General features: G+C 56.6%; 2 protein-coding genes across 6 annotated transcripts; one reads left to right on the forward strand and one right to left on the reverse strand.

The window, feature by feature from the left end:
- Positions 1-169: 169 nt before the first annotated feature.
- On the reverse strand, positions 170-13346 carry ALPL (alkaline phosphatase, biomineralization associated). Of its 3 annotated transcripts, none has more exons than XM_054085888.1 (12): positions 13244-13346; positions 8446-8535; positions 8245-8364; positions 6811-6926; positions 5753-5927; positions 5487-5662; positions 3830-3973; positions 3613-3682; positions 2184-2318; positions 1355-1546; positions 1145-1264; positions 170-971 (listed from the first exon to the last, which is right to left on the reverse strand). In XM_054085888.1, exons 2-12 carry the CDS (start codon positions 8498-8500, stop codon positions 715-717), a joined length of 1560 nt encoding a protein of 519 aa, XP_053941863.1. In that variant the 5' UTR covers positions 8501-8535; positions 13244-13346; the 3' UTR covers positions 170-714. The 3 variants fall into 3 exon arrangements, with proteins under 3 accessions (XP_053941863.1, XP_053941862.1, XP_053941861.1); XM_054085887.1 differs by lacking the exon at positions 13244-13346 and adding an exon at positions 10334-10402; XM_054085886.1 differs by lacking the exon at positions 13244-13346 and having other exon boundaries at positions 8446-8848.
- ECE1 (endothelin converting enzyme 1) lies at positions 12298-26311 on the forward strand. 3 transcript variants are annotated; one of them, XM_054085884.1, is made up of 20 exons: positions 12298-12440; positions 14848-14951; positions 15876-15937; positions 16024-16110; positions 17058-17199; positions 18151-18363; positions 19989-20113; positions 20381-20593; positions 20712-20903; positions 21443-21585; positions 21680-21794; positions 22012-22122; positions 22333-22431; positions 22552-22629; positions 23483-23586; positions 23794-23904; positions 24034-24101; positions 24180-24370; positions 24462-24557; positions 24823-26311. In XM_054085884.1, the coding sequence occupies exons 4-20, from the start codon at positions 16024-16026 to the stop codon at positions 24997-24999; spliced, it is 2265 nt and encodes a 754-aa protein (XP_053941859.1). In that variant the 5' UTR covers positions 12298-12440; positions 14848-14951; positions 15876-15937; the 3' UTR covers positions 25000-26311. The 3 variants fall into 3 exon arrangements, with proteins under 3 accessions (XP_053941859.1, XP_053941860.1, XP_009562585.2); XM_054085885.1 differs by lacking the exon at positions 15876-15937; XM_009564290.2 differs by lacking the exons at positions 14848-14951; positions 15876-15937 and having other exon boundaries at positions 12312-12440.
- Positions 26312-27840: the final 1529 nt, after the last annotated feature.

The following is a 27840-nucleotide window of genomic DNA, read 5'->3' on the forward strand; positions in this document are numbered from 1 at the left end:
CCACCCAGGACCCCTCACAGGTGCTGCCGCACACCTCCATCCCCTCTTCCCAGCATCTTCCAAGCTGCAATCCCCCTCCCCTCATTACCCCATCCTCTAATTACCCTCCCTAATTACCCAACCCTAATGAAGAGGGCACCACCCCTTAAATCCCCCCTTCTCTCCCTGCAGTCCCCCCCACCCCAACCCTCTCCCTGGGCAGCAAATTGCCTTAAACCGAAGGATTTTCACGCGAAACGAACCACCCAGGACGCAAAAAGACCGAGTTTTTTGGGACAAATTAACCCAGCGAGTTAATTTTCTTCCCATCTTCGTGTGGTTTCTGGACACCCACACACGTGACGAGTTGGATGCCAGGATGAGTCCTCAGCCAAGGGAGACCGGGAGGCATTTTGGGACGCAGCCCCATCGCGTCTCGCTCAAAGAAGGGGTTTTATCCGCCGAGGCTCCAGCTCCCATCCCAAATCCCACAGTGGGTTCGGGCCAGGGCAGGCACCGCTGCTAATTACAGGGGAAGAACCGTGTATTTACAGAGGCAGCTCCCAGCACCAAACCGCCGGCGGCTGCTTTTGCTCCGCTGAGTCTTTCTTTTTTCTCCTTTTTTTTCCCGGGCGCTGGTACCCAAAAAAAAAAAAAAATTAAAAAAAAAAAAATAGAGGGGTAGGAATTAAAAATACCCCTTCCCCCTCCCCTCGGTGGTTTGCAAGAGGCGCTTTAGCAGAGGAGGAAGAGGAGGGTGAGGAAGGGCAGGAGGACGGAGGCAGCGGCTGCGGGGCGGCCGGCGGCGTTGCAGTGGGCTCGGTTGGAGCCGATGCAGGCGGCGTAAGCCATGGCGTGGGGGATGTAATTTTGCTCGTGGACTCCGTGCAGGAGATGGGCCATGGGGCCGCGGGCGAAGACGGCCACGTCCTCGCCACCATGGGTCTCCTGGCGCAGCGGCACGGCTGATTGAGCCTGGTAGTTGGCGTGAGCTGGGGGGAAAAGAAGCCCAAAAAGAAGAAGAATTTAAAACCCCATTCGTTTTAAGCCACGCTGTAACCATCTGGGAGGGTTTTACCCAGAGTGCACTCCCCAAAATTTAAAACTCCACTCGTTTTAGCCACGCTGTAACCATCTGAGGGGTTTTGCCCCAAAACACGCTCACCAAAATCCACAGCGGAGACGTTTTCTCGCTCGCCTGCCACGATTTTATAGCCGGGGCCGTTGCCGTAGAGGATGGATGTGAAGGGTTTGCGGTCCACATCGCTCTGCATCGGTGCCAGACCTGGCGGTGGCACCGTCAGCAGGGTGAGGGTGTCCCCAAGGTGTCCCCAAGGTGTGCCCAAGGTGTCCCCTGGCTCCAGCAGGCACTCACCGAAGATGGGGTTCCCGCGAGGGGTGTAGCCACCGAAGGTGAAGACGTGCGAGTGGTCGGCGGTGACGACGCTGAGCGTGTCCTGGGACGAGGTGAGGCGAGTGGCCAGCCCGATGGCTCGGTCCAGCTCCACCGCCTCGTGGAGCGCCTGCTTCGCCTTCCCCTCGTGGTGCCCGTGGTCGATGCGGCCGCCTGTGGTGCCCGGCACCGCTCGGCATCGCCTTCCTTCTCCCCATCACCCTTCATCCCACTCTCGGCAGCCCCCATCGCCCTCCTCTGCATCACCTCGTGCACCCCTGTCACCCCTTTCCCACCCAGGCATCCCCCGTCACCCCTTTTATCCCTCATGCTTCGCACCCCCCTACTCTTTCCATCCCCCTATTGCCCCTTTTATCCCTCCCTTTTTCACCCCTCCTCCCCCTCTTTGCTCCCCGCTTTGCAAACCCCATCCCCCTTTTCACTACCCCTTTTTATATCTCCCATACTTCCTTACACCCCCTTTTTACATCCCCATCACCTTCTTTGCTCCCCCCTTTACATCTTCCATCCCTCTTTATCCCCCCCTTTTTGCATCCCTCTTGGTTCTCCCCTCTTTGCTCCCCCCTGTTCATGTCCCTCTTTTTACATCCCTCATCACTCTCTTTGACCCCCCCTTTTTACAACCCCCGTCCCTTTTCATCCCCCCTTTTTACACCCCCCATCCCCTCTTTGCCCCCCCCTTTGAATCCCACATCCCTCTTTATCTCCCCCTTTTTTGCACCCACTCCCCCCCCATCTCCCTCTCTACTCCCGCTTTGCACCCCCTCTTCCTTTCGCCCATTTCCCCAACCTTCAACCAGGAGGAAGAACCCCCGTGGATTTTTCTGGAGCATCCTGATGGCCACGGCCACCATCTCGGTGAGGGATGGATCCGTCTCGTTATTCCTATCGAGCTCGTACACCATGTCACCCGGCTCGAAGAGGCCTGGGGACAGTGACACTGATGGGGACATCCTTCCCCCAGCAAAAAAAAACAAGGGGCGCAGGGCGGGGGCAAATCCGGCAGCGCCGCTTGGTTCTCGTGCCGCAGCAAGCATTTCACCCGCCACCGGATCCAAGGTGATTAGATAGGAGCTGGGGGATGCTCCCAGCCCTTCCTTCCTCCGGCCCGGCCAAATCCTGAAGCCTGGGCCAAATAAACACTGCATATCCCCAAGGGGTGAAATTGTAACCCTGGAGGGGGAGTAGCAGCATCCCTTTGGGGTGTCCCAGCATCCCTTTGGGGTTCCAGCATCCCTAGAGGGGTGCCAGCATCCCTTTTGGGGTGTCTCAGCATCCCTTTGGGGTTCCAGCATCCCTAGAGGGGTGCCAGCATCCCTTTTGGGGTGTCCCAGCATCCCCTTGGGGTTGTGCCAACATCTCTTTGGGCTGTTCCAGTATCCCTAGGGGCATGCCAGCATCCCTTTGGGGTGTCCCAGCATCCCTTTAGGGTTGTGCCAACTTTGGGCTGTTCCAGCATCCCTATAGGCGTGCCAGCATCCTTTGGGGTACCGGCACCCCTTTAGGGTTGTGCCGGCATCCTTTTGGGGTTCCAGCATCCCTAGGGGGGTGTCAGCATCCCTTTGGGGTGTCCCAGCATCCCTAGAGGGGTGCCAGCATCCCTTTTGGGGTGTCCCAGCATCCCTTTGGGGTTGTGCCAACATCTCTTTGGGCTGTTCCAGCATCCATAGGGGCATGCCAGCATCCTTTGGGGCACCAGCATCCTTTGGGGTTGTGCCAGCATCCCTTTGGGGTTGTGCCAGCATCCCTAGAGGGGTGCCAGCATCCCTTTTGGGGTGTCCCAGCATCCCTTTAAGGTTGTGCCAGCATCCCTTTGGGGTGTTTGAGCACCCTAGGGGCATGCCACCATCCTTTGGGGTGTCCCAGCATCCCTTTAGGGTTGTGCCAGCACCCCTTTCGGGTATTCGAACATTCCTAGAGGCGCGCCAGCATCCCTTTGTGGTTGTGCCAACTTTGGGGTGTCCCAGCATCCCTTTGGGGTGTCCCAGCATCCCTTTGTGGTTGTGCCAACTTTGGGGTACCAGCATCCCCAGAGGAGCAGCAGCAGCCCTGGGGGGGGGAGGGTACCAGCATCCCCAGTAGAAGTAGGGGAGCAGGAGCATCCCTGGGGGGATACCAGCATCCCCAGTGGGTAACTGGCCACTCCAGCTGCCCCAGCACCCAGGGGTCCCCCAAAGCACTCGCTTGAGGCTGGGGCACCCTTGGGTGCCAGGACTCACCCAGGAGAAAGTCGACACGGCTGAGGTTGAGTGCCAGCAGCTCCCGCCGGTGCCACACGTACTTGGCCACCTGAGGATGTGGGAGGCAGGTTGTCACCCCCCCATCGCCTCTGCCAACCCCAGGGTGGCTTTACACCCCCCTCCCAAAACATCCCACCCCTGGGAAAGGTTACAGTGGGCTGAGGGCTGGGGTACCCCCAAACCCTGTCCTCATCACCTTGCCGGGGGGTTTGACATCGTGCCACGCCTGGACGAGGTCCCTGCGGTCCAGGCGCGTTCCCCGATGCTTCTCCTCGTGCGGATATTCTACGTCGCTGGCATTTTTGGGGAACATATATTTCCGCCCGCCACCCAAGATCACCTGCAAAAAAGGGGGGAAAAAAACACATTTTAAAAATGAATTTAATCATTTTAAGGTTTTTTTTTCCTGCCAATTTGGGTTGGAAGGGGGAAAAACCCCAGCGAGGCGCAGTGGGAAAGCCAGGAAAACCCTGGTGCTGCACAAAAAACACCCGAGGAATTTCACCTCGCTCGAAATAACCCTGAATCTCTTCCTATTAATTAAAACCCAAGACAAAAATAACCATTTCCAGCAGCGAATTTGGCTTTTTTAAGGCTTTTTTTTTTCCCTTCTGTGGGAAGGATGCTCCACATCGGGGTCCCCGCCTGAACCCATCGGGACGGAGCCCGATCCCGCGGCTCTCCCTGTTTGCTTTGGAGCCCAATTTATTTGGCTTCTGTTATTTATAATCAAGCAGAGATTTTTTTCATTCCCCTTTTCTTAGTGCAGAAGGTGAATTATAACACTGCAAAACACCGCCGCCAAAACTATTAAGGACAAAAAAAAAGGGAAAAAAAAAATGTCGTTTCCCCACTATATAATTATTTCCAGCCTGGGACAGAGTTAAAATTATATTAAAGGGGAAAAAAAGAGAAGAAGAGGCTATTAAAGAGCTAAATAACAGGGTGAGATGTTTTGCTTTGGGGCTATTTTGAAGGACAGAAGAGGATTTATTTACAGGGATGAATTTCTGAGTGAATCCACAGCGAGGGGCAGAATCGGGGGAAAATGGAGGGTTTGGGGTATGGGAAGAATGAGTCAGAAAGAGACTGCTGTGCTGGTTCCACATCTACTGGGGGTTCTGCCTCTGCACCCATGGGTGGTCCTGGTTCTACATTTGCTGTAGGTTCTGGCTCTGCACCCATGGGTGGTCCTGGTTCTACATTTGCTGTAGGTTCTGGCTCTGCACCCATGGGTGGTCCTGGTTCCACATTTGCTGTGGGTTCTGGCTCTGCACCCATGGGTGGTCCTGGTTCTACATTTGCTGTAGGTTCTGGCTCTGCACCCATGGGTGGTCCTGGTTCTACATTTGCTGTAGGTTCTGGCTCTGCACCCATGGGTGGTCCTGGTTCCACATTTGCTGTGGGTTCTGGCTCTGCACCCATGGGTGGTCCTGGTTCTACATTTGCTGTAGGTTCTGGCTCTGCACCCATGGGTGGTCCTGGTTCTACATTTGCTGTGGGTTCTGGCTCTGCACCCATGGGTGGTCCTGGTTCTACATCTGCTGTGGGTTCTGGCTCTGCACCCATGGGTGGTCCTGGTTCTACATCTGCTGTGGGTTCTGGCTCTGCACCCATGAGTGGTCCTGGTTCTACATCTGCTGTGGGTTCTGGCTCTGCACCCATGGGTGGTCCTGGTTCCACATCTGCTGTGGGTTCTGGCTCTGCACCCATGGGTGGTCCTGGTTCCACATTTGCTGTGGGTTCTGGCTCTGCACCCATGAGTGGTCCTGGTTCTACATCTATCCATAGTCTTGTCCTCATCCCTGGGTGGTTCCAGCCCACATCCCTGGTGGCCTTGTCCCCATCCCTACCTCGATGTCTGGGATGTTCTCCACCAGCTGCCGGGCGATGTCCTTGCAGCCACCCTCCAGCGCATCCGGGGGCATCTCTCCATCCGAGTACCAGTCACGGTTGGCAGAGTGGGCGTAGGCAGCGCTGGGTGTCGCATGGGTCACTCTGGTGGTGGTGACGATGCCCACTGCCTTCCCTGCACCATGAATTCAGGGGACAATGGTGGGAACACTCCCAAACCCCACCGATTTGCTCTCTGCCCCTCTAGCACCCACCGGCCCCTCACCTGCATCCTTGGCCCAGCGGAGGATGGAAGTCACCTCCTGGCCCTTGGTGGTGTTGCAGCGGTCACGGGTGACGCCGGCACTAACACCAACTGTCCCCTCGTTGGCTTTGACACCACAGAGGTAGGCGGTGGCCGTGCCTGCGCTGTCAGGCACCTGTGCGTTTGTGTTGTAGGTCTGGGAAGGTGAGGAGATAAAGAAACTGCCACCATCAGCATCACCATCATCTCCACCGCCATCTCCTCCACCACCACCATCATCCCGTCATCTCCACCACCATCATCCCGTCATCTCCACCACCATCATCCCATCATCTCTTCCACCACCGCCATCATCCCATCATCACCACCACCACCATCATCCTGCCATCTCCTCCACCACCACCATCATCCCATAATCTCCACCACCACCACCATTATCACCTTCACTATTGTTTCCACCATCATTGTCACCATCATCACCATCACCACCATCATCTCCACCACCGCCATCATCTCCACCATCACCCTCATTACCATTGTCAGTCCCATCACCATCATCCCAACCTTGGAGCTTCATCCTCCTCTTCCTCCTCCCCCTGGAGCACCCCTCCTCAAGCTGTTTGGTGACACTGGATCCCCATCCTGCCTGTACCTCCCTTTTTGACCCCTATTTTTCTCCTTGCTCCTCCCACCGTGGTGGTACCCGACCCCTTCGCTGCAATTTGATTCTTTTTGGCCTCTTTCCCACTCATTTTTACACAGGGAGAGAGAAACCACCACCCGTGGGGCGAAAGGAGACGGCGGAGAACAGCCAGAACTTCCAATTTAATAATTAAAAAAGCCTTTTGTTCAGCAAAATGACCCCAGGAGAAGCTGGGGAGGGTGTTCTGCGGCTTCCCATGGCCAGGCGGCCTCATCCTGCCCCCCTCCTGGTTCCCACGCGCTGGACCCTGGCACGGCGAGCGGGCACGCCAGCCAGCTCCCTTCGCCCGCCCCTGACCTAATTCCAGCTCCCGTGGTGGCATCGTGTCCCTCGTGGGGACGTGGCGGGGGAGCTGAGGGGTCATTGGGGGGCTCACCTTGGCCAAGGCGACGTAGGGGAACTTCTCCATCTCCAGGAGGCTCTCCTCACCCTTGCGGTTCTGCAGTTGCCCCTTGAGGATGCGGGCGGCCGTGACCGTGGAGACGCCCATGCCTGCCCGGGCGCCCGTCAGCTCCGCGCCCACGACGGGCGGCTCGGGGCGTCCCAGCACCCGCCAATCCCAGCCCCCCACTGATCGCACACCAAATCCATCCCAGCTCCCGGTTTATCACAAACCCAGTTCATCCCAGCTCCCAATTTATCACAAACCCAGTTCATCCCAGCTCCCGATTTATCACAAACCCAATTTATCGCACCACCCAATTTATTGCAAATCCAGTTCATCCCAGCTCACAACTTGTTCCAAACCCAGTTTATCCCAGCACCTCATTTATGGCAAACTTGGTTCATCCCAGTTCCCAACTGGGAAAAATCCAGTTTATCCCACCACCCAGTTTACTGCAAACCCAGTCCATCTCAGCTCCCAACTCGTTTCAAACCCAGTTTGTCCCAGCACCCCATTTATTGCAAAGCAAAACCATCCCAGCACCCAGTTTATCACAAATCCAGTTCATCCCAGCTTCCACCTTACTGCAAATCCAGTTTATCCCAGCACTAAATTTATCCCAACCCCAGTTCATCCCAGCTCCCGACTTGTTTCAAACCCAGTTTATCCCAGCACCCAGTTTATCACAAACCCAGTTTATCACAGCACCAAACTTATCCCAAATCCAGTTTATCCTAGCAATGAACTTGTTGCAAATCCAGTTTATCCCAGCTCTCAACTTACTGCAAACTGTTTATACCAGCACCCAATTTATTGCAAGCCCAGTTTATCCCAGCGCTCTATTTATTCCAAACCCAGTTTATCCCAGCTCCCATCTTACTGCAAGCCCAGTTTATCCCAGCTCCCAACTTACTGCAAGCCCAGTTTATCCCAGCTCCCAACTTACTGCAAGCCCAGTTTATCCCAGCTTCCAACTTACTGCGAGCCCAGTTTATCCCAGCTCCCAACTTACTGCAAGCCCAGTTTATCCCAGCTCCCAGCTTACTGCAAGCCCAGTTTATCCCAGCTCCCAGCTTACTGCAAGCCCAGTTTATCCCAGCTTACTGCAAGCCCAGTTTATCCCAGCTCCCAGCTTACTGCAAGCCCAGTTTATCCCAGCTCCCGGCTTACTGCAAGCCCAGTTTATCCCAGCTTCCAACTTACCACAAACCCAGTTTATCCCAGCTCCCAACTTACCGCAAATCCATTTTATCCCAGTAACCAAGTTATCCCAAGCCCAGTTTATCCCAGCGCCCGACTTAGCGCGAACCCAGTTTATCCCAGCACCTACTCTACCCCAGGTCCCGACTCATCCCAAGCCGAGTTTATCGCAGCACCCCGTTATCGTTATCCCGGTTCCCCGTCTCCCGTCCCCCCGGCTCTCACCGTCGCCCAGGAAGAGGATGAGGTTCTTGGCCACGTTCTGGTTGAGGCGCTGGAGCCGCAGGGCGCTGCGCAGGGTCTCCTGCGCCTGTCCCCGCCAGTACTCGGGGTCCTTCTCCCTCTCTGCGGAGGCACAAACCGCTCCATAGCACCCAACAGCGCCCACTTTTGGGGTGTGTATCCCCTCTCCCAAACCTCACCTACCGGGGACAAGCGATGCTGAGCAGAGCTGGGCGAGGAGGAGGAGGAGAGCCTTCATCCTGTGGCGCTGAGTGGGTGCTGGATAGGAGAGAGCTGCAAGCCAGGGGGGGCATGCGCCCCGTGCCTCAGTTTCCCCACTAAGACCTTTGTCCCGGTGCTCAGCCAAGCGAGGAGGGGAGGTAAGCGTCCCCTCCCTACGGGTCACTGATGTGACCACCTGGGGACATGCCAGCCCCTTCCCCGTCCTGTGGGGCGTCACCTTGCTGGCACCAACCCGGGGTTGGGGGATGGTGGCACGGCCCCTGTGTGGCACAGCAGGGTCCCCGCTGCCTGGCTGGGCTCCCATCGCACCTCCCTGCCCCTGTTTCATGGCCATGTCCCCATCACGGCTGTCCCCCCATTGCACATCGGTGTCCCCATCGCATGGCCACGTCCCCATCATGTCTGTCCCCCATTGCACATCGGTGTCCCCATCGCATGGCCATGTCCCCATCACAGCTGTCCCCCCATTGCACATCGGTGTCCCCATCGCATGGCCATGTCCCCAACACGGCTGTCCCCCCATTGCACATCAGTGTCCCCATGTCGTGGCATGTGTCCCCATCCCACGTCTACGTCCCCACTGCATGTCCGTGTCCCCATCGCGTGTCCCCACCATGTCTGTGTCCCCTCTCATGCGTGTCTGCATCCCCATCGCACACACGTCCCCGTTGCGTGTCCCTGTCCCCACGGCACCTCCACATCCCCACCGCACACCCCTGTCCCCATCACACGCCCGTGTCCCTCTCGCACGTCTGTCCCCATTGCACACCCGCGTCACAAGTCCATGTCCTGGTGGTGTGTCTGTGTCCCTGTCACACGCCCCTGTCCCCATGGCACAGCCGTGTTGCACACTCATGTCCCCGTCACACCTCCATGTCCCCGTTGCGTGCTTGTGTCTCCATCACAGCCCCATGTCCCCATGGCACATTCATGTCCCCATTGCACCCCCAGTTGACCTGTTGCACCCCCGTGTCCTTGTTACACCCCTGTGTCCCCAACACAGCCCCGTGTCCCTGTTGCACATTCGTGCCCCCATCACATCCTGGTGTCCCTGTTGCAGCCCCGTGTCCCCATCACCCTCGTGTCCCCATCACCCCAGTGCCCCCATAACCCCTCGTGTCCCCATCACCCGCTGTGTCCCCATCACCCCTTGTGTCCCCATCACCCCCCATGTCCCCATCACCCCTTGTGTCTCCATCACCCCAGCGCCCCCATAACCCCTCGTGTCCCCATCACCCGCCGTGTCCCCATCACCCGCCGTGTCCCCATCACCCCTTGTGTCCCCATCACCCCTCATGTCCCCATCACCCCAGTGCCCCCATAACTGTCTGCGTCCCTATCACCCCCCGTGTCCCCATCATCCCTCCTGTCCCCATCATCCCTCCTGTCCCCATCACCCCCTGTGTCCTCATGACCCCTTGTGCCCCCATCACCCCTCGTGTCCCCATCACTCCCCGTGTCTCTCCATCACTCTCTGTGTCCCCCCATCATCCCTCCTGTCCCCATCACCCCCTGTGTCCCCATCACCCCCCGTGTCCCCCTTACTCCCCGTGTCTCCCCATCACTCCTCGTGTCTCCCTATCACCCTTTGTCCCCATTACCCCTCGTGTCCCCATCACTCCCCGTGTCCCCATCACTCCCCGTGTCTCCCCATCACCCCCTGTGTCCCCATCACCCCCCCGTGTCCTCATGACCCCTCGTGCCCCCATCACCCCTCGTGTCCCCATTACCCCCAGTGTCTCCATCACCCCCTGTGTCCCCATCACCTCCGGTGCCTCCATCACCCCCCGTGTCCCCATCACCCCCCCTCTCCCGTGTCCCCCGCCTCGGGGACGGGTCCCGCACGTACCGCACCGACTCGGGTCCCTGCGGGGCGGCGGGAGGAGCCCTTAAATCCCCCCGCACCGGCCCTCGCCTCCTCCTCCTCCTCCCCTTCCTCCACCCTCCCCCCGAGCACGGGGAGGGGGGAGAAAAGCCAACAAACTGGGCTTACTGGTGCCCTCTGCCGGGTTTTACTGGGAGGACTGGGAGGACTGGGAGCCCCCAAGCCTGGGTCGAGGGGGGCAGTGGGGCCATCCCGCCGCGGGGAGATGTGCGTTTTGCCGGATTTTGCATTATTTTCAACCAAACGGTGCCGGCGGGGGAGGGGGGAGGGAGGAGGTGGTGGAGGTGCCCGTGCCTCAGTTTCCCCACCCGGGCTCCCGCTGCAGCCGCGAGAGGCGCCGGCCCGGTGCGGAGTTATTGTAGGTCCTACAATAAACAAACCTTCCCCCCGCTGAGGGTGAAGCGCCCCCTTGCCTCAGTTTCCCAATTGCGGGGTCTCCCGGGGCTCCGTGGCCCGTGGGTGGCTGCCCAGAAGGCGGCGACCTCATCCCAAAAATGCGCTCTCTGAAAGCTCCGCGGGCGCCCCGACACCACGGGGATGGGCACGGCGACTCCAGGCCCCCAAATCCCACCGGGATCCCCCCCCCCCTCGACCCCCCTAACCTCTCCTCGACCCCCTCCACCCCTCAACCTCTTCCCAAACCCGTTGCCTTCCCCCCCCTCCAGCGCTTCCCCAGCCCAGCAGGGAGGTTGGCAGCCCCATGCGTGACACGAGTGCGCCAGTGCTCAGCCCCCCCCGAGTGGCACTGGGAGCCCCTCATGGCCCCACGTGTAACGCGGCCGCGGGTACCCGTGATGAGAAGCTCATTAAAACGCTCGTTCGCCCTGCGCGTGGATAGCTGGGACCTGGGGGACCCCTTGCTGCGTGGGCGAAGCAGGGCTGGGACCCCAAAACCCTGCGAGGGGCTGCGAAACACGGGGGGGGCACAGCTGTGGCCGAAGAACACACTTGCACGCTTACAGGCGTGCACAATCGCACACTTACAGGCTCCCACGATTGCACACTTGCATGCTTACACTATCACAGGCTTGCACGGCTGGGTGTGGGCACACTTGCATGAGTGTGTGTTCGTGCGCTTGCACAGTCGCAGGCGTGCAAGCTCACACAGTTCTGCGCTCGCACACTTCACAGTTGCCTGTGAATAAGCGTGTAAAGCTGCATGTGCGACCCATTGGCTGCTTGCAAACCTTCTGGCTTGCACAAGTGTGCGCTTGCACGCTTGCACAACCGCATCCCCGCACGACTGGCTGCTTGCAGGATTGTGTGAGTGCACGCTTGCAAACCGCATGCTCAAATGTGTGCACAACCACGGGCTTGCACGCTCCCGCATTTGCACAGACACACAACCACGTGCTTGCACAACCAGGCGCTCACTCCGCTGTGCTTGCACACTTGCAAACCGCACGCTTTAATGTTTGCACAACTGTGTTCCTGCACGTCCCTGTGCTTGCACTCCTGCAAACTGCATGCCTGAAGGCTTGCACCGCCATGTGCTCGCACACCCCTGTGCTTGCACGCTTGCACACCCCTGTGCTTGCACACTTGCACACCCCTGTGCTTGCACGCGTGCACGACCGCATCCCCACACAACCGGGTGCTCAGAGCATTGTGTGCTCTCATGCTTGAACGCTTGCACAGCCGTGTGCTCGCACGCCCCTGTGCTCACACGCATGCACAACCACGTGCTCGCACAACCGGGTGCCGGCAGCATTGTGTGCGCGCACGTTTGCAAACCGAACTCTTGCACGCTCGCACACTCCCAGGAGAAACGCCGCATCCCTTCACCACTGAGTGTGATTTACCCGGAGGGGGGGGGATGCTTTCAGCAGCTGGGGGGGACAGGGGGACCCCCAAAATGGGGTTTGGGGCCCCGCGAAAGAGTTAAAGGAGGCGAGGGAGGAAGCCCGTCCCTCTCGTTGGCCCCATTGGTTTTCCCATCCCAGGTACATCCTTTGCTCGTCACCCTCCGTCACCCTCCGTAGGCCGCAGCGGCGTAACGAGTGCGCCAGGGCTCAGGCGGGCGCTCGCCCCAACGGGTGCCGAGGCTGGTGGGAGCGGGGTGGCCGCCATGGTGAGTGGGGGACCCAGCTGACACCCCAAAGCCGGAGGCGGTCGGGTCTGGGTCACTTGGCCAAAGCGGGACGCGGGGATGGGTGATGCATCTCCTGTGGGATGCCTGTAGCATCCGTGTGGGAACCCCAGGCACCCCCAAGGGACCCCCTTGCACCTCAAAGGGAACACCATTGCACCCCATGGGAGCCCTATTGCACCCCAGCTGCACCCCAAAGGGATCTTTTATTGCAGCCCAAAGGGACTCCAATGCACCCTAAAAGGATTTCCCCTTTCTCCCCTATGGGACCCCCGTGGACTCCCTGGGACTCCACTGCACTCCAGTTGCACCCCAAAGGGATCTCCTATTGCACCCCATGGGACCCCCAATGTCTCCCCATGGGACCCCCTTGTCTCCCCCAAAGGGACTCTCATGCACCCCAAGGGGACCCCAATTTCACCCTAGAGGGAACCTTACTGCACCCCATGGGACCCCCATGCACCCCAAGGGGACCCCAATTTCACCCCAAAGGGAACATCATTGCACCCCCATAGGACCCCTCCATGCACCCCAAAGGGACCCCAATGCATCCCATGGGACCCCAACTGCACCCCAAAGGGATCTCCCATTGCACCCCCTTAGGACCCTCTTGCACCCCCTGCACCCCTTCTCACTCCTGGGTGCCCCCCACCGCCCCCATCGCCTCCCCCAGCCAAGTTTTTTTTGGGGTCCAGTTGGTCCCTGGGGTGGTTTTTTGGTTGGTCCAGTTGGACCCCATTTTGGGGTTCCCCCCACCCCCTCCCCCCCCAGCACCCACACTTTACCCAAACCCGTGAGGATTTGAGGTGGGTTTCCCTCTGTGAGCAGATGGTTCAGGGCTCCCCCCCTCCAACGCCCACTCTTGGGGGGACTCTTTGCAAACTCAACTTCCCCCCTTTTTCTTTTTTTGCAAACTTTAACCTGATTTTTGACAAACTTTAACCCTTTTTTGACAATCTTTAACCCTTTTTTGGAAAACTTTAACCCTTTTTTCGCTCCTTTTTAAGCTTTATTGAGTTTATCAGCACCCAGGGCTTCCTGCAAACTGGGTGCCCACTCCACCTCCCTTCTAGACACCCCTAATTAACACCAGGACCCCTAATTAATCCCAGGCATTGCTAATTACCCCCTGAGCATCCTAATTCAAAGGCTGAGTCCCTCTGGGTGCTGCCTCCGTGCTGGGGAGATGCAGGGAGCACCCATGGGTGCTGAGGGGGGGAGCGTGGCAGGTGCTGCTTGGCCAAGTGGAGGTTTTGGGGTGCAGGGGGAGGTTTAGGGGGAATTGGGATGAAACTGGGGGGGGGGATGGAGGGGTTGGGGGGAAGCGAGAACAACGTCATCCTGGTTGGTCTGAAATGGCGCCCGAGCGGGAATTGAAAGCGGGCGGTAGCAGCTTGGCGCCCCGATACCAGGGTGAGGGGCTCCCCATGAGAGCAAAGGGGGAGCGGGGTGTGTGGGGGGGATGCCTCCCTCCCAAACCTTCCTCGGGAGGGTATGGGCTCAAAGCACAGGGTTTGTTTGTTTGTTTTTTAAGGAGAAGGGGTGATTTAGAGGAAAAAAACAAGTAATTTCAGGCCTTGTGAAGACTTTGTATAAAAAGGATGTGAATCTCTTGGCTGGAGCGCGAAGTGTGGGTCCCCCCCCCCACACCCTTGGGTGCCCCCCCTCTTTGGGGCTGGGGAAAACATGCCTTTTGAATTGTGATTCAAGCAAACGGCAGAGCTAGGAACAAAAAAACTCCTGCTTTTGACTCAAAAAAGGGGTGATCCCACCCCGCAAGATGGGGAGCAGCTATTGGGGGGGGGGGGGGCATGAGTGCTGCCTTACCCAATACCCCAAATACAGGGGGAAAGAGGGGGACAGGGGTGCTAAAAAGATCAAATGTTCCCCCCAAATGAAGGATGCTGTGGGTTGATCTCAGTGCCCTCCAAGGGAGTGTTGTGGGGGGGGGGGGGGGTTCAAGCTCAGCGTGGATTCTCTGCTGCCTAATATAGGGTTGAGCCAGCACATCCCTAGCCACAAGGAAAGATGTAATGGTTTTATTTTATTTTGCTTTTTCCTCCTTTCCTGCTGATTTCAGGCTGGGGATCATCCCCCCCCCCCCAAAAAAAAAAAAAGCCTCATTTCCTCAGGAAACAGAGTGAAAACTCTTGGCTGTAAGCTGGGACTCCAGGAATTTGATGCTTTGGAAGCCCAGGGGGCTTCGCAGATCCCCCTCCCCCTGTGTGAGCGGGGATTTGTGCCCGAAAGAGCAAAATTCAGCCATGTGAAAACTACGAAAACAAGGGGAAAAAGTGAGAGGGGATGGGAAAACCAATATCATGTAAAATCAGATTTCACCAGCGATAAAATCTTGCAGTTAAAGCTTTTTCCCCCCTGCGGTTTGCAGGCTGGAGGCGGGCACCAAGGGGCGATTTAGGGGCTGGAAGCTGAGCTTTTGGCACACTGAAGAGGGAAAACTGCCTTTTTCTTTTAACCCTTTTCGCTCTCCAGGTGGGTTGTGCGGTTAATTAAAGCCCGGCTGTGATTTGGGATCCGGGAGAAGGGATGGGATTGGTTATTAATTGTGCAAGGGAAGGGTTGGGAAGGTTGTTATTGGAGACGGGGCTGAGAACTGGCACTTTCATTGCATGCATCCTACCAGGGGAAACTGAGGCACAGCTGCGCTGGGTTTGGATGGGCGCAGTGTCCTTTTGGGGATGGTGGCAGCGGGATGGGGACATCTGGATGGGTGCAAACCTTGACACCGCATCACCTTACGGGCGAAGGGATGTGACCAGTGACGCTCAGCCCATCAGTGGGGGCCAAGGGGCGCTTGGGGCGGTTGCTCCCTCAGAGGTGGGCAGAGGGTTGTTTTCCTGGCGGGAGACAATCCGTCTGGGTGGCAGGGCTGTGCTGGGAGGGAAGGAAACAGCGGCATGATAAGGGCTGCCTGCCAACCCACAAGGTTTCCCTTTATTTTTCTGCTGGTGAGGTGGTGGTGAGATAAGAGCTGGGCACCGGCACACGATAACACCCAGGGGCCCAGTGAGCCGCTGGGGAGCCCCTCAGCAGCCTCAATTCAAGGTACCGTCACCTTTGGGTGATGAGAAGGACCCTGCAGTGTGTTCCAGGGTGCGCACGGCTCGCAGACAGGGCGTGGAGCGCGAGCGAGCCGGTAGTTTCGGGGTGAAAAGCCATCTTCTCCGCTCCGGGCCTCTCTCAGGTCCGCGGCACAGGGAATCTCTCATCCCATTTTGGATCTCTCTCCACATTTCGGGACTGGGAGCTGACGGAGGAGGAACCAGCTTTATTCCAGGCTGAAGGGGAGGTTGCACAACTCAGCCCCGGGGGAAAGCGAGGCGGGTTCGGGCTTTGCTCAGCTTTTGGCTCTGGGGCTGTGTTGCTTTCCATAACCTTCCTCCGGCGTTTGTTTAGCGCTTTACTACCCTGGAGCCATTTGGGATTTAGTTCCTCGGAGGAGGAGGCAGCTTTAGAGGGTGCGTATTCCTTCCTCGCCCTCCTTCCTCCTCCTCTCCCTCAACCCTGAGTCGCTGAGCGCCTGTTTGCCGATCTCCCCGTGCAGATGTCGACCTACAAGAGAGCGACGCTGAATGACGAAGACCCCCTGGACTCCATCAGCGAAGGCGATGGGTACCCCAATGGCTTCCAGGTATGGCTGCGTGTGTGTTTTAAGGGGAAAAAATGAGATTTTGTTTTTTTTTAGGTCCTGCTAAGCAGCAGGAGGGTTTTCTGCCTGGGAGCAGCCTTTCCGTGGGGCAAAGTCTGGTGTGGGCAGAGCCGTGTTGGCTCCCATCGCCACTGCCCTTTGCTCCCCTCCCAGCACTTGGAGCCAGAAGGGAGACGGATCCTGGCTCTGCTCCTTGCAGTGCCTGCGCACCCAGTTTTTCTGCCAGCTGAACCCCTTCCTGGCGTGGCCGGAGTGAGCAATTTTCATGGTGGTGGGAGCTTTGCCCCGGCACAACAGGGGATTAACTTAAATCCTCCTGAGCAGCGGGAAAGTGGCTTAAAAAGGGCTGAGGGTGATGAGAAAAACCCCCGTGCGTGCCAGAGTCCGGCGTCACCAGGCTGGGTTTGGGGCTGGAGTGATGCTCCTGCTGCTGGCCCCACTCCCGGCCCCATCACTGCTGCCCAGAATGGTGTTTTCAGCCCCCAAATACAGACGCCGCTGTGGTTTTGCGTTCCACGGCGAGGCCATCTCCGCTCGCCATCGCGTTGGGATGTTTCCTGGGGATGTTTTTTGGCCGAATGGGAGTATCCTGTTACGGCACTTCCCGCTGCTGCCGTGGCCCCAGCCGTGTCCCAGTGCCAGCGGTGGGACAGGGATACCCGAGGGGGTCACAGCCGTGCTCAAGGAAGGGTTTGGGATGGCACAGGGCAGCAGGTGAGCCTGCCGAAATGCTCGCCCCACTCCCTTTCCTGCCATTGTGCTGCCCTTCCTGGCCAGTTTCTGGAAGGCAGCCGCTGCCTTTCCCAGCGCCATCCGTGCCGGATCCCTCGCTGGGGGCAGAATCCGTGCTGTGGGCTGTAGGAAGCGAAATGGGGGTTGCATCGGTGAAGTTTTCTTCCAGGGGGGAAACAATGCTACTTGTCCCGCAGGTGAACTTCAGTGGTTCGAGGAGCAGCCTGGGGTGCTGGGCTGAGCGGACGCGCCCCGAGAAGCAGCTCATGGTGCTGGTGGGGGTGCTGGCGGCCGTGCTGGTGGCCTGTCTGTTGGGTCTCGTCTTCCAGTACAGAGCTCGTAAGTCCTCGTGCTGCGCAGGGATCCTGCGCCCTTGGCTGGGGTGGGTTGTTAGGGGCTCCCTGGGGTGGGGTGCTTGGATGCAGGATGGGGTGCTCACTCGCATCACTCACCCCAGGGCAGGATGCTCAGGTGTGGGGTGGGATGTCTGGGGGCAAGACAGGATGGTCACTTGCATCTCTTTTTTACAAGGGTGTGTACTGATAGGGCAAGGGGGAATGGCTTTAAATTGGAAGGGGGAGGATTCAGATGAGGCATTAGGAAGAAATTATCTACAGTGAGGGTGGGGAGGCCCAGGCTGCCCAGAGCAGTGGTGGCTGCCCCATCCCTGGAGGGGTTCCAGGCCAGGTTGGATGGGGCTTGGAGCCCCTGAGCCAGTGGGAGGTGTCCCTGCCCATGGCAGGGGGTGGGGCTAGGTGATCTTTAAGGTCTCTTCCAACCCAAAGTATTCTATGATTTTTTGATCTCTTGTCCTGGGGCAGGATGTTTGGGCATGGGGTGGGATGCTTGGCACAGGAAAGGATGCTTGCCTGCATCCTTCACTCCAGACTGGGATGCTCAGGCAGTGGGTGGGATGCAGGGGCACACGGTAGGATGGTGACCTGTATCCCTTGCTCCAGAGTGAGATGCTCAGGCACAGGATGGGATGCTCACCTGCATCTTTTGTCCCAGGGTGGGATGCCCAGGCACTGATCAGGATGTTTGGGCATAGGGTGAGATACTTGGTCACATCCCTCGCCCTGGGATGAGATGCTTGGGTAGGATGCTTGGACATGGAATGGGATGCTGGTCCATATCGCTTGTCGTGGAGTGGGATGTTGAAGTACATGGTGAGATGCTTGGGCACCAGGTGGGATATTTGCCCACATCCTTTGTTGCGGGGCAGGATGCTCTCCAGTGCATGTCATAACACAGTGGCAGAAGTGCTGAACCCATCATTCCTGCCCCCAGGGCCACCCGCTGTGTGCCTGTCGGAAGCCTGCATCTCTGTCACCAGCTCCATCCTTAGCTCGCTGGACCGGGCAGTAAATCCCTGCGAGGACTTTTTCAGCTATGCCTGCGGTGGCTGGATCAAGGCCAACCCCCTCCCTGATGGCCACTCGCGCTGGGGCACCTTCAACAACCTCTGGGAGCACAACCAGGCCATCATGAAGCATCTGCTGGGTGAGTACATGGGACTGGTGGCGTCCCCACTGCTGCAGAACCCGTCAGTTCTGGGGGATGCTGAAAATGTGCCTGCAGGGATGTAAGGTTGGACTAAAACTCAAACCAACCCACAACGCGTACACTGTGAGAACGTAGGGAAGCAGATCCTGGCTGTGTTTGCTCTTCTGGATGCCGCTGGGATATTTGACCATGGTGTTGCGCAGCCGAGTAGGGGAAGTCTCCTGGCTTTGGCTCTTCAAACTCTGTTGTGGTGTTCCCAGGAGCTCTGAAACTGAGGATTTGCACCTCCAACTGCATCCACAGGCTGTAGCACCCCAATATCACGCCAAGAAGCTGGGATTTTCCTCCTCCTATAGCTTCCAGCTGGCCAATCTGGCCAATTTTGAGGCCCAAACTCCTGTGGAGCAGAGGGAGGATCCTTGGCTCAGCCTCTGCGTGCAAACACCAAAGCGGGGTTGCTTTTCCGAGCAACCGTCGGGGACGGTTTGTTCAAGCTTTGAGCAAACAACTGGCTCCTTATCAGCACTTTCCACTGCGCTGGGGCTGGTTATCTGAAAAGAGAAGGTTTGGGAAGAGTGTTGTCTTTTGGGAGAAGGGGGGTGGCGCGGGAATGGCTTCATCCCTGGCTCTTCTCAAAGAAATCTGGCGCTGGTTGTACCGGGAGAAGGGAGTGGGCCTCCAGCCAAGTGGTCGCGTTCGGCATTTCCTTGAATTCCTAGGAGCCGAGGGACCTTTAGTTAATAAAACCACACAGCTGGGAAGCCAAAGGTGCAAGCTGTGTCATGAGGAAAATAAAAAAACCATGGGAAAGCAGAATTTTAAGGAGGGGTGGAGGGGAAAAAAAAAAAAAGTATGGGTTTGGAGGCATAGGGGAAAAATGGGTTTATTGTTCCTTCTTGCAGGAATAAATAAAATAGGGCTGGGGAGCACCAGCACAGGGGCAAGGGCAGCACGAGGGGCTGGATGATGCTGGGAACATCACAGCTGCTGGAAAAAAAACACTTATTGTTTGTTCTTTCTTTATCTTTCTGCTCCAAGAGGCACTGCGGGTGGGAGAGGAGATGGGGGCAGGAGGCCAGGAAGGGCTGGGGGCCATGGGATGCTCTTGAGAGCACAGAGGGGACCAAAAGGCAATCATAGAATGGTTTAGTTGGGAAAGACCTTTAAGATCGAGTCTAAGCATCAATCCAGCTCTGCTAAGCCCGCCACCAGACCACGTCCCCAGTTACAACTTCTACTAGCTCTTTAAACCCCTCCAGGGATGGGGACTCCACCACCTCCCTGGGCAGCCTCTACCAATGCCCGAGAACCCTTTCAGTAAAGAAATTCCTCCTAATATCCAAACTAAATCTCTCCTGGTGCATCTTGAGCCCATTTCCTCTTGTCCTGTCACTGCCTGCCAGGGAGAGGAGACTAACCCCCACCTCACCACAACCTCCTTTTAGGTTGTAGAGAGCGATGAGGTCAATCCTTGGTGTCTTTATGGAGCCTGGCTTTGCTCAAAGCGAGGCTGAATATTTCTCCAGTGGAAGGGCGGGGGCTCGGGCACATCGTCAGCCTCCGCAAGGACATGGATGTCCATCCCTGGGGCCTCCTGTGATCCTCCCTGGTACCTCCTGCAGAAAACACCACAGCCAACGTGTCGAGCGAGGCAGAACGCAAGGCACAGCGTTATTACCAAGCCTGCATGAATGAGAGCAAGATCGAGGAGCTGCGCGCCACCCCGCTCACAGAGCTCATCCAAAAGGTTCGTTCCTCTGCTTGGGGAAAAGCTGTCTTCCCTCTGCAAAATGGGAAAACCTCATTTATGGGCAGTCCAGCACCCTCCAGACCTCGTTCTCAGTTCCTTCCAGTGTGGAGAGGCAGGGATTTATAGGATTTATAGGCACATTTTGCCTTTCCTGGGTTTTTTAGCCCCACTACAAGATGTTTCCCACCAGGAGGGATATTGGGATATTTAAGCTGTTTGAGGTGGTCATTCCTTACCCAAAAACCAGTTGCTGTCTGTCCCCAGCTGGGTGGCTGGAACATCACAGGTCCCTGGGCCGGTGACAACTTCAACGTGACACTGCGAGAGGTGACGGCGCATTACCGCACTTCGCCCTTCTTCTCAGTCTACGTCAGCGCCGACTCCAAAAACTCCAACAGCAACGTCATCCAGGTGGATCAGTCGGGGTTAGGCTTGCCATCACGGGATTACTACCTGAACAAGACAGAGAATGAGAAGGTAAGAGGAGCAGAGAGTCTGGGTCATAAGGGAAAATATGGTTTCGCCAAGGAGGTGCCCTGGTTCCTTGGATTGGTGGCACCCACCATGCTGATCCCTGCCCTGTCCCACCACGTAGGTGCTCACAGGTTACCTGAACTACATGGTGCAGCTGGGGATGTTCCTGGGAGGCACCGATGAGGAGTCGACGCGGCAGCAGATGCAGCAGATCTTGGACTTCGAGACAGCGTTGGCCAACATCACCATCCCACAAGAGAAGCACCGGGATGAGGAGGTCATCTACCATAAGATGACAGCTGGAGAGCTGAAGGTAGGGATGGGGCTGGCAAGTCTCCCTGTTCCACCGTGGTTTGGGAAGCGGGGTGGATGGATGGAGGTGACAAAGCTCTTTTGAGGGAGCCTGACATCAGCCAACACTGCCTGGGAAGCTCTTGTGCAATAATTTCGCCTGTGTCCTCCTTGGGGAAATTGCACCCTGACCCACTCCTCCCAGTCTTTGGACCACCCTGGGGGCTGGCGGCTGTCCTGCTGCGGCACTAGCGCCCTCCCAGTGCTGCAGCCTGCGGTCCAGCTGCCGACGTCAGCCTGGTCACCTCCCAGTGTCCCCAGAGGGGCTCTAATGGATTGTGTCAACATTTTTGACACCCGCCCCACTTTCTTTTCCTTTGCGGGAGGAAATTGTTTACTCCCCTCTGACCTTTGGAGGATGCTGCTGTGATGGGAACTGGCCTCTGCAAAATCAGCTGAAGCCCTCAACCCCAGGCTGATGGCACAGCTTCCAGCTTGGGAAGTGGCTGGCACTGTCCTCCAATGGTTTTTGGGTTCGTAGTTGCAGCACAGTTTTTGCAGGAGCTGGCGCCGGCCGTGGACTGGATGCCCTTCCTCTCCACGGTCTTCTATCCTGTGGAGCTCAACGAGTCGGAGCCCGTTGTGGTCTATGCCAAGGAGTACCTGGAGCAGGTTTCCAACCTCATCCTGGCCACTGATAAATGGTGAGAGCCCCCAGCCCACATGGAGGGGCACCTAGGGTGGGCAGGGACATCATAGAGTGGTTTTGGTTGGAAAACCAAAGACCTCTCGCTGCAGTCTCCTCAACAACTACATGATCTGGAACCTGGTGCGCAAAACCAGCCCTTTCCTTGACCAGCGCTTCCAGGATGCTGAAGAGAAGTTCATGGAAGTGATGTATGGGACGAAAAAGGTGAGGGGGAGCCCCCAACTGTTCAATGGGGACAACTTTCTAAGCAAAGTCTCCACCACATTACACCTAAAAATAGAGGTGTGAGGCAGGTTTTGGGGTGGCAGCTCTGGCACAAGGAGGATGGATGTGGACCTCATCTCCTGGTGGGGCAATCGGGTGGGAAAGCTGGGGGGCTTTGGCTGTGCCACCGCTGACAACCACCTCTCATCCCATGCAGACCTGCCTTCCACGATGGAAGTCTTGCATCAGCGACACGGACAACAACCTGGGCTTCGCTCTGGGGGCCATGTTTGTCAAGGCCACCTTTGCTGAGGACAGCAAGCAGGTGGTAGGTCCTCAAGCAAGCAACGTGTGAGCCACCATCATAGTATGGTGGACATTTACAGCAGTTGAGGTTTCTCTGCCCACATTTGCCCACTGTGCATCTCTGTCTTGGCATCCTGGCTTCTTCCTCGCCACTAGTGTAAAGGGTCCTTGTACTCTTCAGGGTGAGAAGCCAGCTCTTGAGGCCAACACTGTGCCACCTTGATTTGTCTAGGCGGAGGAAATGATTGCAGAGATCAAAACGGCCTTTGAGGAAAGCCTGGAGACCCTGCAGTGGATGGACGAAGAGACGAGGAAGTCTGCCAAGGAGAAGGTGAGGTACTGGCAGCAGTGCTGCAGAGGAGAGGGCAGTGGTGGAGGGTGGTGGAGCTGTGTAAGTCTATTCTTCCATCCCTGGCACCAAAAGCACCTTGGTCCTTGTCACCCCTCCCAGGCAGATGCCATCTACAACATGATCGGCTACCCCAAGTTCATCATGGATCCTAAGGAGCTGGATAAAGTCTTTAATGATGTGAGTTGGTCAGATATGTCCCCTGGGTCCCCTATTCCCCTCTCCGCTAGTGTATACAGGGCACGTGCCCATCACCATGGCCTCAGGGCAGCCTTGAGCACTAGGTTTCCTCCAGAAGTGTCTCACTGGTGTCCTTGGCCCTTCCCTGGAGACTTCCCAGAGAGCTCTGGGCCAGACTTGTGGCAGCTTGGGCTCTCGGGAACCCTGCCCAGGAAGAGGAGGAGCTGTTTTCTGTAACAGTGATTCATTGTCCTCCTGAGACTCCACAGATGTTGAAGAGGAGAAGAAATGAGAGCAGCCATAAAATCAGCTGGATCCAGAGGCTCAAACATGACCATGAAGGGAGGAGCAAGGCTGGGTGATCACTGTGGGCTGCTCATAGAATCATAGAATAGTATTGGGTTGAAAGGGACCTTAAAGATCATCCAGTTTCACGGCCTTGCAATGGGCAGGGACACCTCCCACTGGATCAGGCTGCCCAAGGCCCTTCCAACCTGGCCTTGAACCCCTCCAGGGATGGGGCAGCCACCACTGCTCTGGGCAACCTGGGCCAAGGCCTTCCCACCCTCATTGTGAAGAAATTCCTCCTTATGTCCAGTCTAATTCTGCCCCTCTCCAGTTTGTACCCGTTCCCCCTCGTCCTATCCCCACAAGCCTTTGTGAGCAGCCGCTCCCCAGCTTTCTTGTAGCCCCTTCAGGTACTGAAGGTCACTATAAGGTCTCTTCAGAGCCTTCTCTTCTCCAGGCTGAACAACCCCAACTCTCAGCCTGTCCTTGTATGGGAGGTGCTCCTTGTAGCCTTCTCTGGACTTGCTATAACAGCTCCATCTCCTTATTTCTTCCTCTTTTGCAGTACGAACCTGTGTCCGACCTCTACTTTGAGAATGTCATGCAGTTCTACAACTTCTCAGCCAGGGTCACTGCTGACCAGCTCCGGAAACCACCAAACCGGGACCAGTAAGTCCTGAGCTCTGCCTCTCTGTCGTGCTTAGTGTGGAATATCACAGTACCTGGAGCGTTGGGATTTGGTCTCCTCCAGACCATGCTGGGTTTGGGGAGTTAAATTTGGGCCAACGTCTTTGCACTGTGAGAAGCAGATGGTGTTGGAGCAAACATCAGTGATGGGTTTGTGCTGCCACATTGGCCATGTGCTTGTCCCTGCAGGTGGAGCATGACTCCTCCGACAGTCAATGCGTACTACTCTCCCACTAAGAATGAGATCGTCTTCCCTGCCGGCATCCTCCAGGCCCCATTTTACACACGTGCGTCTCCCAAGTAAGAGCCTGGGGAAAATGGGGAGGAGAGAATTCCCAAATTTCCTCCAATCCCAAAATTTTGAGGCCATATTTCATGGTTGTGGGGAGTAGCGGCTGCTCTCTACATCCTAGCATTGTCCTCCTGCAGGTCTCTGAATTTTGGTGGGATTGGTGTGGTGGTGGGCCATGAGTTGACGCATGCCTTCGATGACCAAGGTATGGCCAGGCCCAGGTGGGTGGGCTGCTCCAGGGATGGCTGGTGGGGTGGTGAAGGATCCTCCGTGTTTTTGGCAGGCCGGGAATATGACAAGGATGGTAACCTCCGTCCCTGGTGGAAGAACTCCTCGGTAGAGGCCTTCAAGAGGCAGACAGCCTGCATGGTGGAGCAGTACGGCAACTACACCATCAACGGCGAGGCCATCAATGGCAAGCACACTCTTGGGGAGAACATAGCTGACAACGGGGGCCTCAAGGCTGCCTACCGGGTAGGACCATGAGGCTGGGAACATGTGGTGGGTGGCGTGGTGTGGTGGGGTCTGTGTTGTCTCTAAGCCTGCTGTGTTCCCTCATGTCCAGGCGTATCAAAACTGGCTGAAAAAGAATGGGGACGAGGAAACCCTGCCAACTCTTGGCCTCACCAACCACCAGCTCTTCTTTGTTGGCTTTGCCCAGGTGGGTCACTTGGTGGGCAATGAGGATGGATGCAGAGGGTTTTGGGGAGCGGAGGTGTGCTCAGATGGTTTTGGGAGGCAAAACTGAGATCTCCAGAGATGATGTGGGTTGGGTGGAGAACCATATTTGGGCGGTGCTGGTTGAAAAGTGAGACAGAGCTGGGGCTTGAGCTGTGTTGGTGCCCATCACGCAAGCAGAGAGGTCTGACTTGGCACCCTATGGTTGTGGGCACTGGCACTCAACACCTCTCGCCCTCTGCTTGCAGGTGTGGTGTTCGGTTCGCACGCCGGAGAGCTCGCATGAGGGACTCATCACTGACCCCCACAGCCCCTCACGTTTCCGTGTCATCGGCACCGTCTCCAACTCCTGGGAGTTTGCAAAGCATTTTGAGTGCCCTCTCGGCTCCCCCATGAATCCCCCCAAGAAATGCGAAGTCTGGTGATGGGTGAAAGCTTTGTCCTCCACCGATGGCTGAATTTCCCTGGTCCTTTCCAGAGGCTCAAACCACTTCTCCGTCCAACGAACGGCTTGGCTCTCAGCCAGAGCAGCGCCCAGAGTCCCCAGTCTCATCCGAGGTTCGATCCACTGTGAAAACTCATCCCCTCACTCGTTTGTGAAATTACTTCGATTTGGAGGTCTGGTCTTTCTCACCATGATGGGGCAACGTGTCAAGATGTGCATCCATGGACACTGCCCCCTATTTACACACACGGCTCTCCAGCCTGACCCCCCCACCTCGGCAAAATGCCTCTTTTCGGAGGCGATAAAGGGAACGCCGCGAAGCTGGCGGGTTTGGCTGCGTGTCCAAGTACACCTGACGTACCTTCCTCTCTCCAAAGATGCACACACGAGGAGGGAAAATCTCTTAAGATATATATTTTTCGAGGGGGAAATAGATATATTTTTTTTTCATGCATTGTGGAATACACTGGAAAAATTCATGGAAAATGCATTTTAAAGCCTTTTTTTTAGTAAAATATGAGTATATTTATTTTTTTACTCACTGCAGCATCCCATGGTGACAGTCCCTCAGCCTGGGAAGGTGGATGAGGTTGACCATGCGACTGGCCAGCCCTGGATCCTGGGTTTCTGTGGTAGGGACTGTCCTCACAGGATGCTGATGGGGAAATTGAGGACAAGGGGAGCTGGGGACAGGGCTGGAAGACACTGTGGATTGCAGAAAGGTTCTGCTGGATGCTGCGGCTCCTGGGATTAGCTTTAATTTCAGAGTGTAAAGGGAAAAGTTGACATGCCAAAGATGTAACCAAGGTGATGGGAGTGTGGATGAAGCAACGGGTTCTCCCTCCTGTCCCCTCTGAAAGCGAGGTCAGATGATTTTCTGGCTCCAAAGCTTCCCTGGACAGCACAGGCAGTTCCTGCTGCTGCTTCGCTTGCGCCCGTGCCTGGTCTCTATGCCTGGGAAACTGCAAGCCCCAAATCACTGCGTGGCCCCACATCTCCATCCCTCCTTGGCTGGTTTGGCACTGGCGTGAGATCTGGCCAGGATGGGGAGCCGAGGGGCTTTCTTAAGGGTTTTGTTTTTAATGCTCCTTTGCAGTTTTGAGAAGAAACCACTGATGGTAGCTCAGGTGCTGCGTGCTGTCTCACGGGGCTCCTCCTCGCTCTGGACAGAAAGCAAAGAACAGAGGGATTTTTAATATTTATATGTAAAAGGTGGGATGGGGGGGATTTTTTTGTAACTATTTTTTCACCCTCCGCGTGGGGCTTCATCGTAATTAAAATAAATACTTTTTACTGGGTCTGGAGCTGCTCATGACTTGTTTCTTCTCATAGCAGGGAGAGTCTTGTGTCCTATGTCCGTATTTTACTCCCCATCCATAGGGACAAAACCATCCTGTGCTGACAAAGCTGAGCTGAGGAGACTTTTTTTTTGGAGATGTCTCCCTCCCTCGGAGGCAAAAGCCAGGCTTTTGTGCCCAAACCCCTCACTCTTGCTGTGGGTGGGTGGTTGCTTTCTACCTCTATGGCACAGCCCCACACGTCTCCCCAGCAGGGAGGTCTTGCCTGGATGCTTTTCCTTTCTCCTGTGTGAGTTTTTGGCCAGCTGGGCTCCACTTGGATCCAGTGGGACAAGTCCTGCACAGGTCACTCTGCAGAAACGGCTGTATTTATAGCTCCACGCTGTTGGCTGGCTGGTGCCAGCTCAGCCGTGCAGTCCAACGTTTGCTCTGGAGCAGACGCTTTGTAGCTTTTGCAGGCTTGCCCAAAGAATGCAAGGCAGGGCCTGAACTGCAGGCAAGTCTGGGAGGGCTGATGGCCATAAAACAGGCAAGGAAGGTGCTGGGAGGTCCTTTAGCCCTGGCTCATTATCAGGGGCCAGATTTTGCAGCCCTGTTGGTAGCGAGCTCTTGGAAATGCGGAGCGGCTTGGGGCTGGGCTGGTAGGACTGAGCCAGTGGTGTGCAGAGAACGTGTTGCATAAATAAGAAGGTAAAATTTCCCTTCTGCTGTTTTTACGGTGTTTTCTCTCCCAGGTTGAATTGAAACAAAAATCAGCAGTGAGAGACCATGCACCCAGGCACCGCATCCTGCCCCGAGATGAAAAACTGTGGTTTTGAGTGGTTTAATGCTCTGAAACCCACCAAATCTTCCCCATTTCATGGTGGATTACAAGCAAGAGGGGTCTGGAGCCCAGGGGTTGTGGGAGCGGCTGTGGGACCTGGGGCTGTTTATCCTGGAGAAGAGGAGGCTGAGGGGAGACCTCATCACTCTCTGCAGCTCCTGGAAGTAGGTTGTGGGGAGGTGGGTGCTGGGCTCTGCTCCCAAGGAACAAGACAGGCAGAAATGGTCTCGGGTTGTGCTAGGGGAGGTTTAGACTGGATGTTAGGAAATAATATTCCTTTCCTGAAAGGGTTGTCAAGCCCTATCAGAGGCTGCCCAGGGCAGTGGTGGAGTTTCCATCCCTGGAGGGGCTCAAAAATGTGTAGATGTGGTGCTTCAGGACATGGTTTAGCAGACACCGTGGGTTTGGACTGGATGAGCTTAGAGGTCTTTTCCAACATTAACGCTTCTATGATTCTACAAAACTCTTTCTGCTTGCACAACTCGAGGCCCTCAGTTTCCTGTAAAGCTGGGAGAGTGGCAGTTGGTTTCCCTGGGATCTGGCTGGAAATGGTGGCGTTGCCCGCAGAGGGCGGTGAAGCCGAGAAAATCTCTGCCTGCGCTCTCTGCTCCAGGGCTGGCAGGAGTTACCGACACCACTGGCATGGTGTCTTGGCCTGGATCTGGCCCTGCATGTTTAAAATGCAGTGAAATGCTTGTGT

The sequence above is a fragment of the Cuculus canorus genome, chromosome 21, assembly GCF_017976375.1.
Source record: "Cuculus canorus isolate bCucCan1 chromosome 21, bCucCan1.pri, whole genome shotgun sequence".
Lineage (NCBI taxonomy): Eukaryota > Metazoa > Chordata > Aves > Cuculiformes > Cuculidae > Cuculus > Cuculus canorus.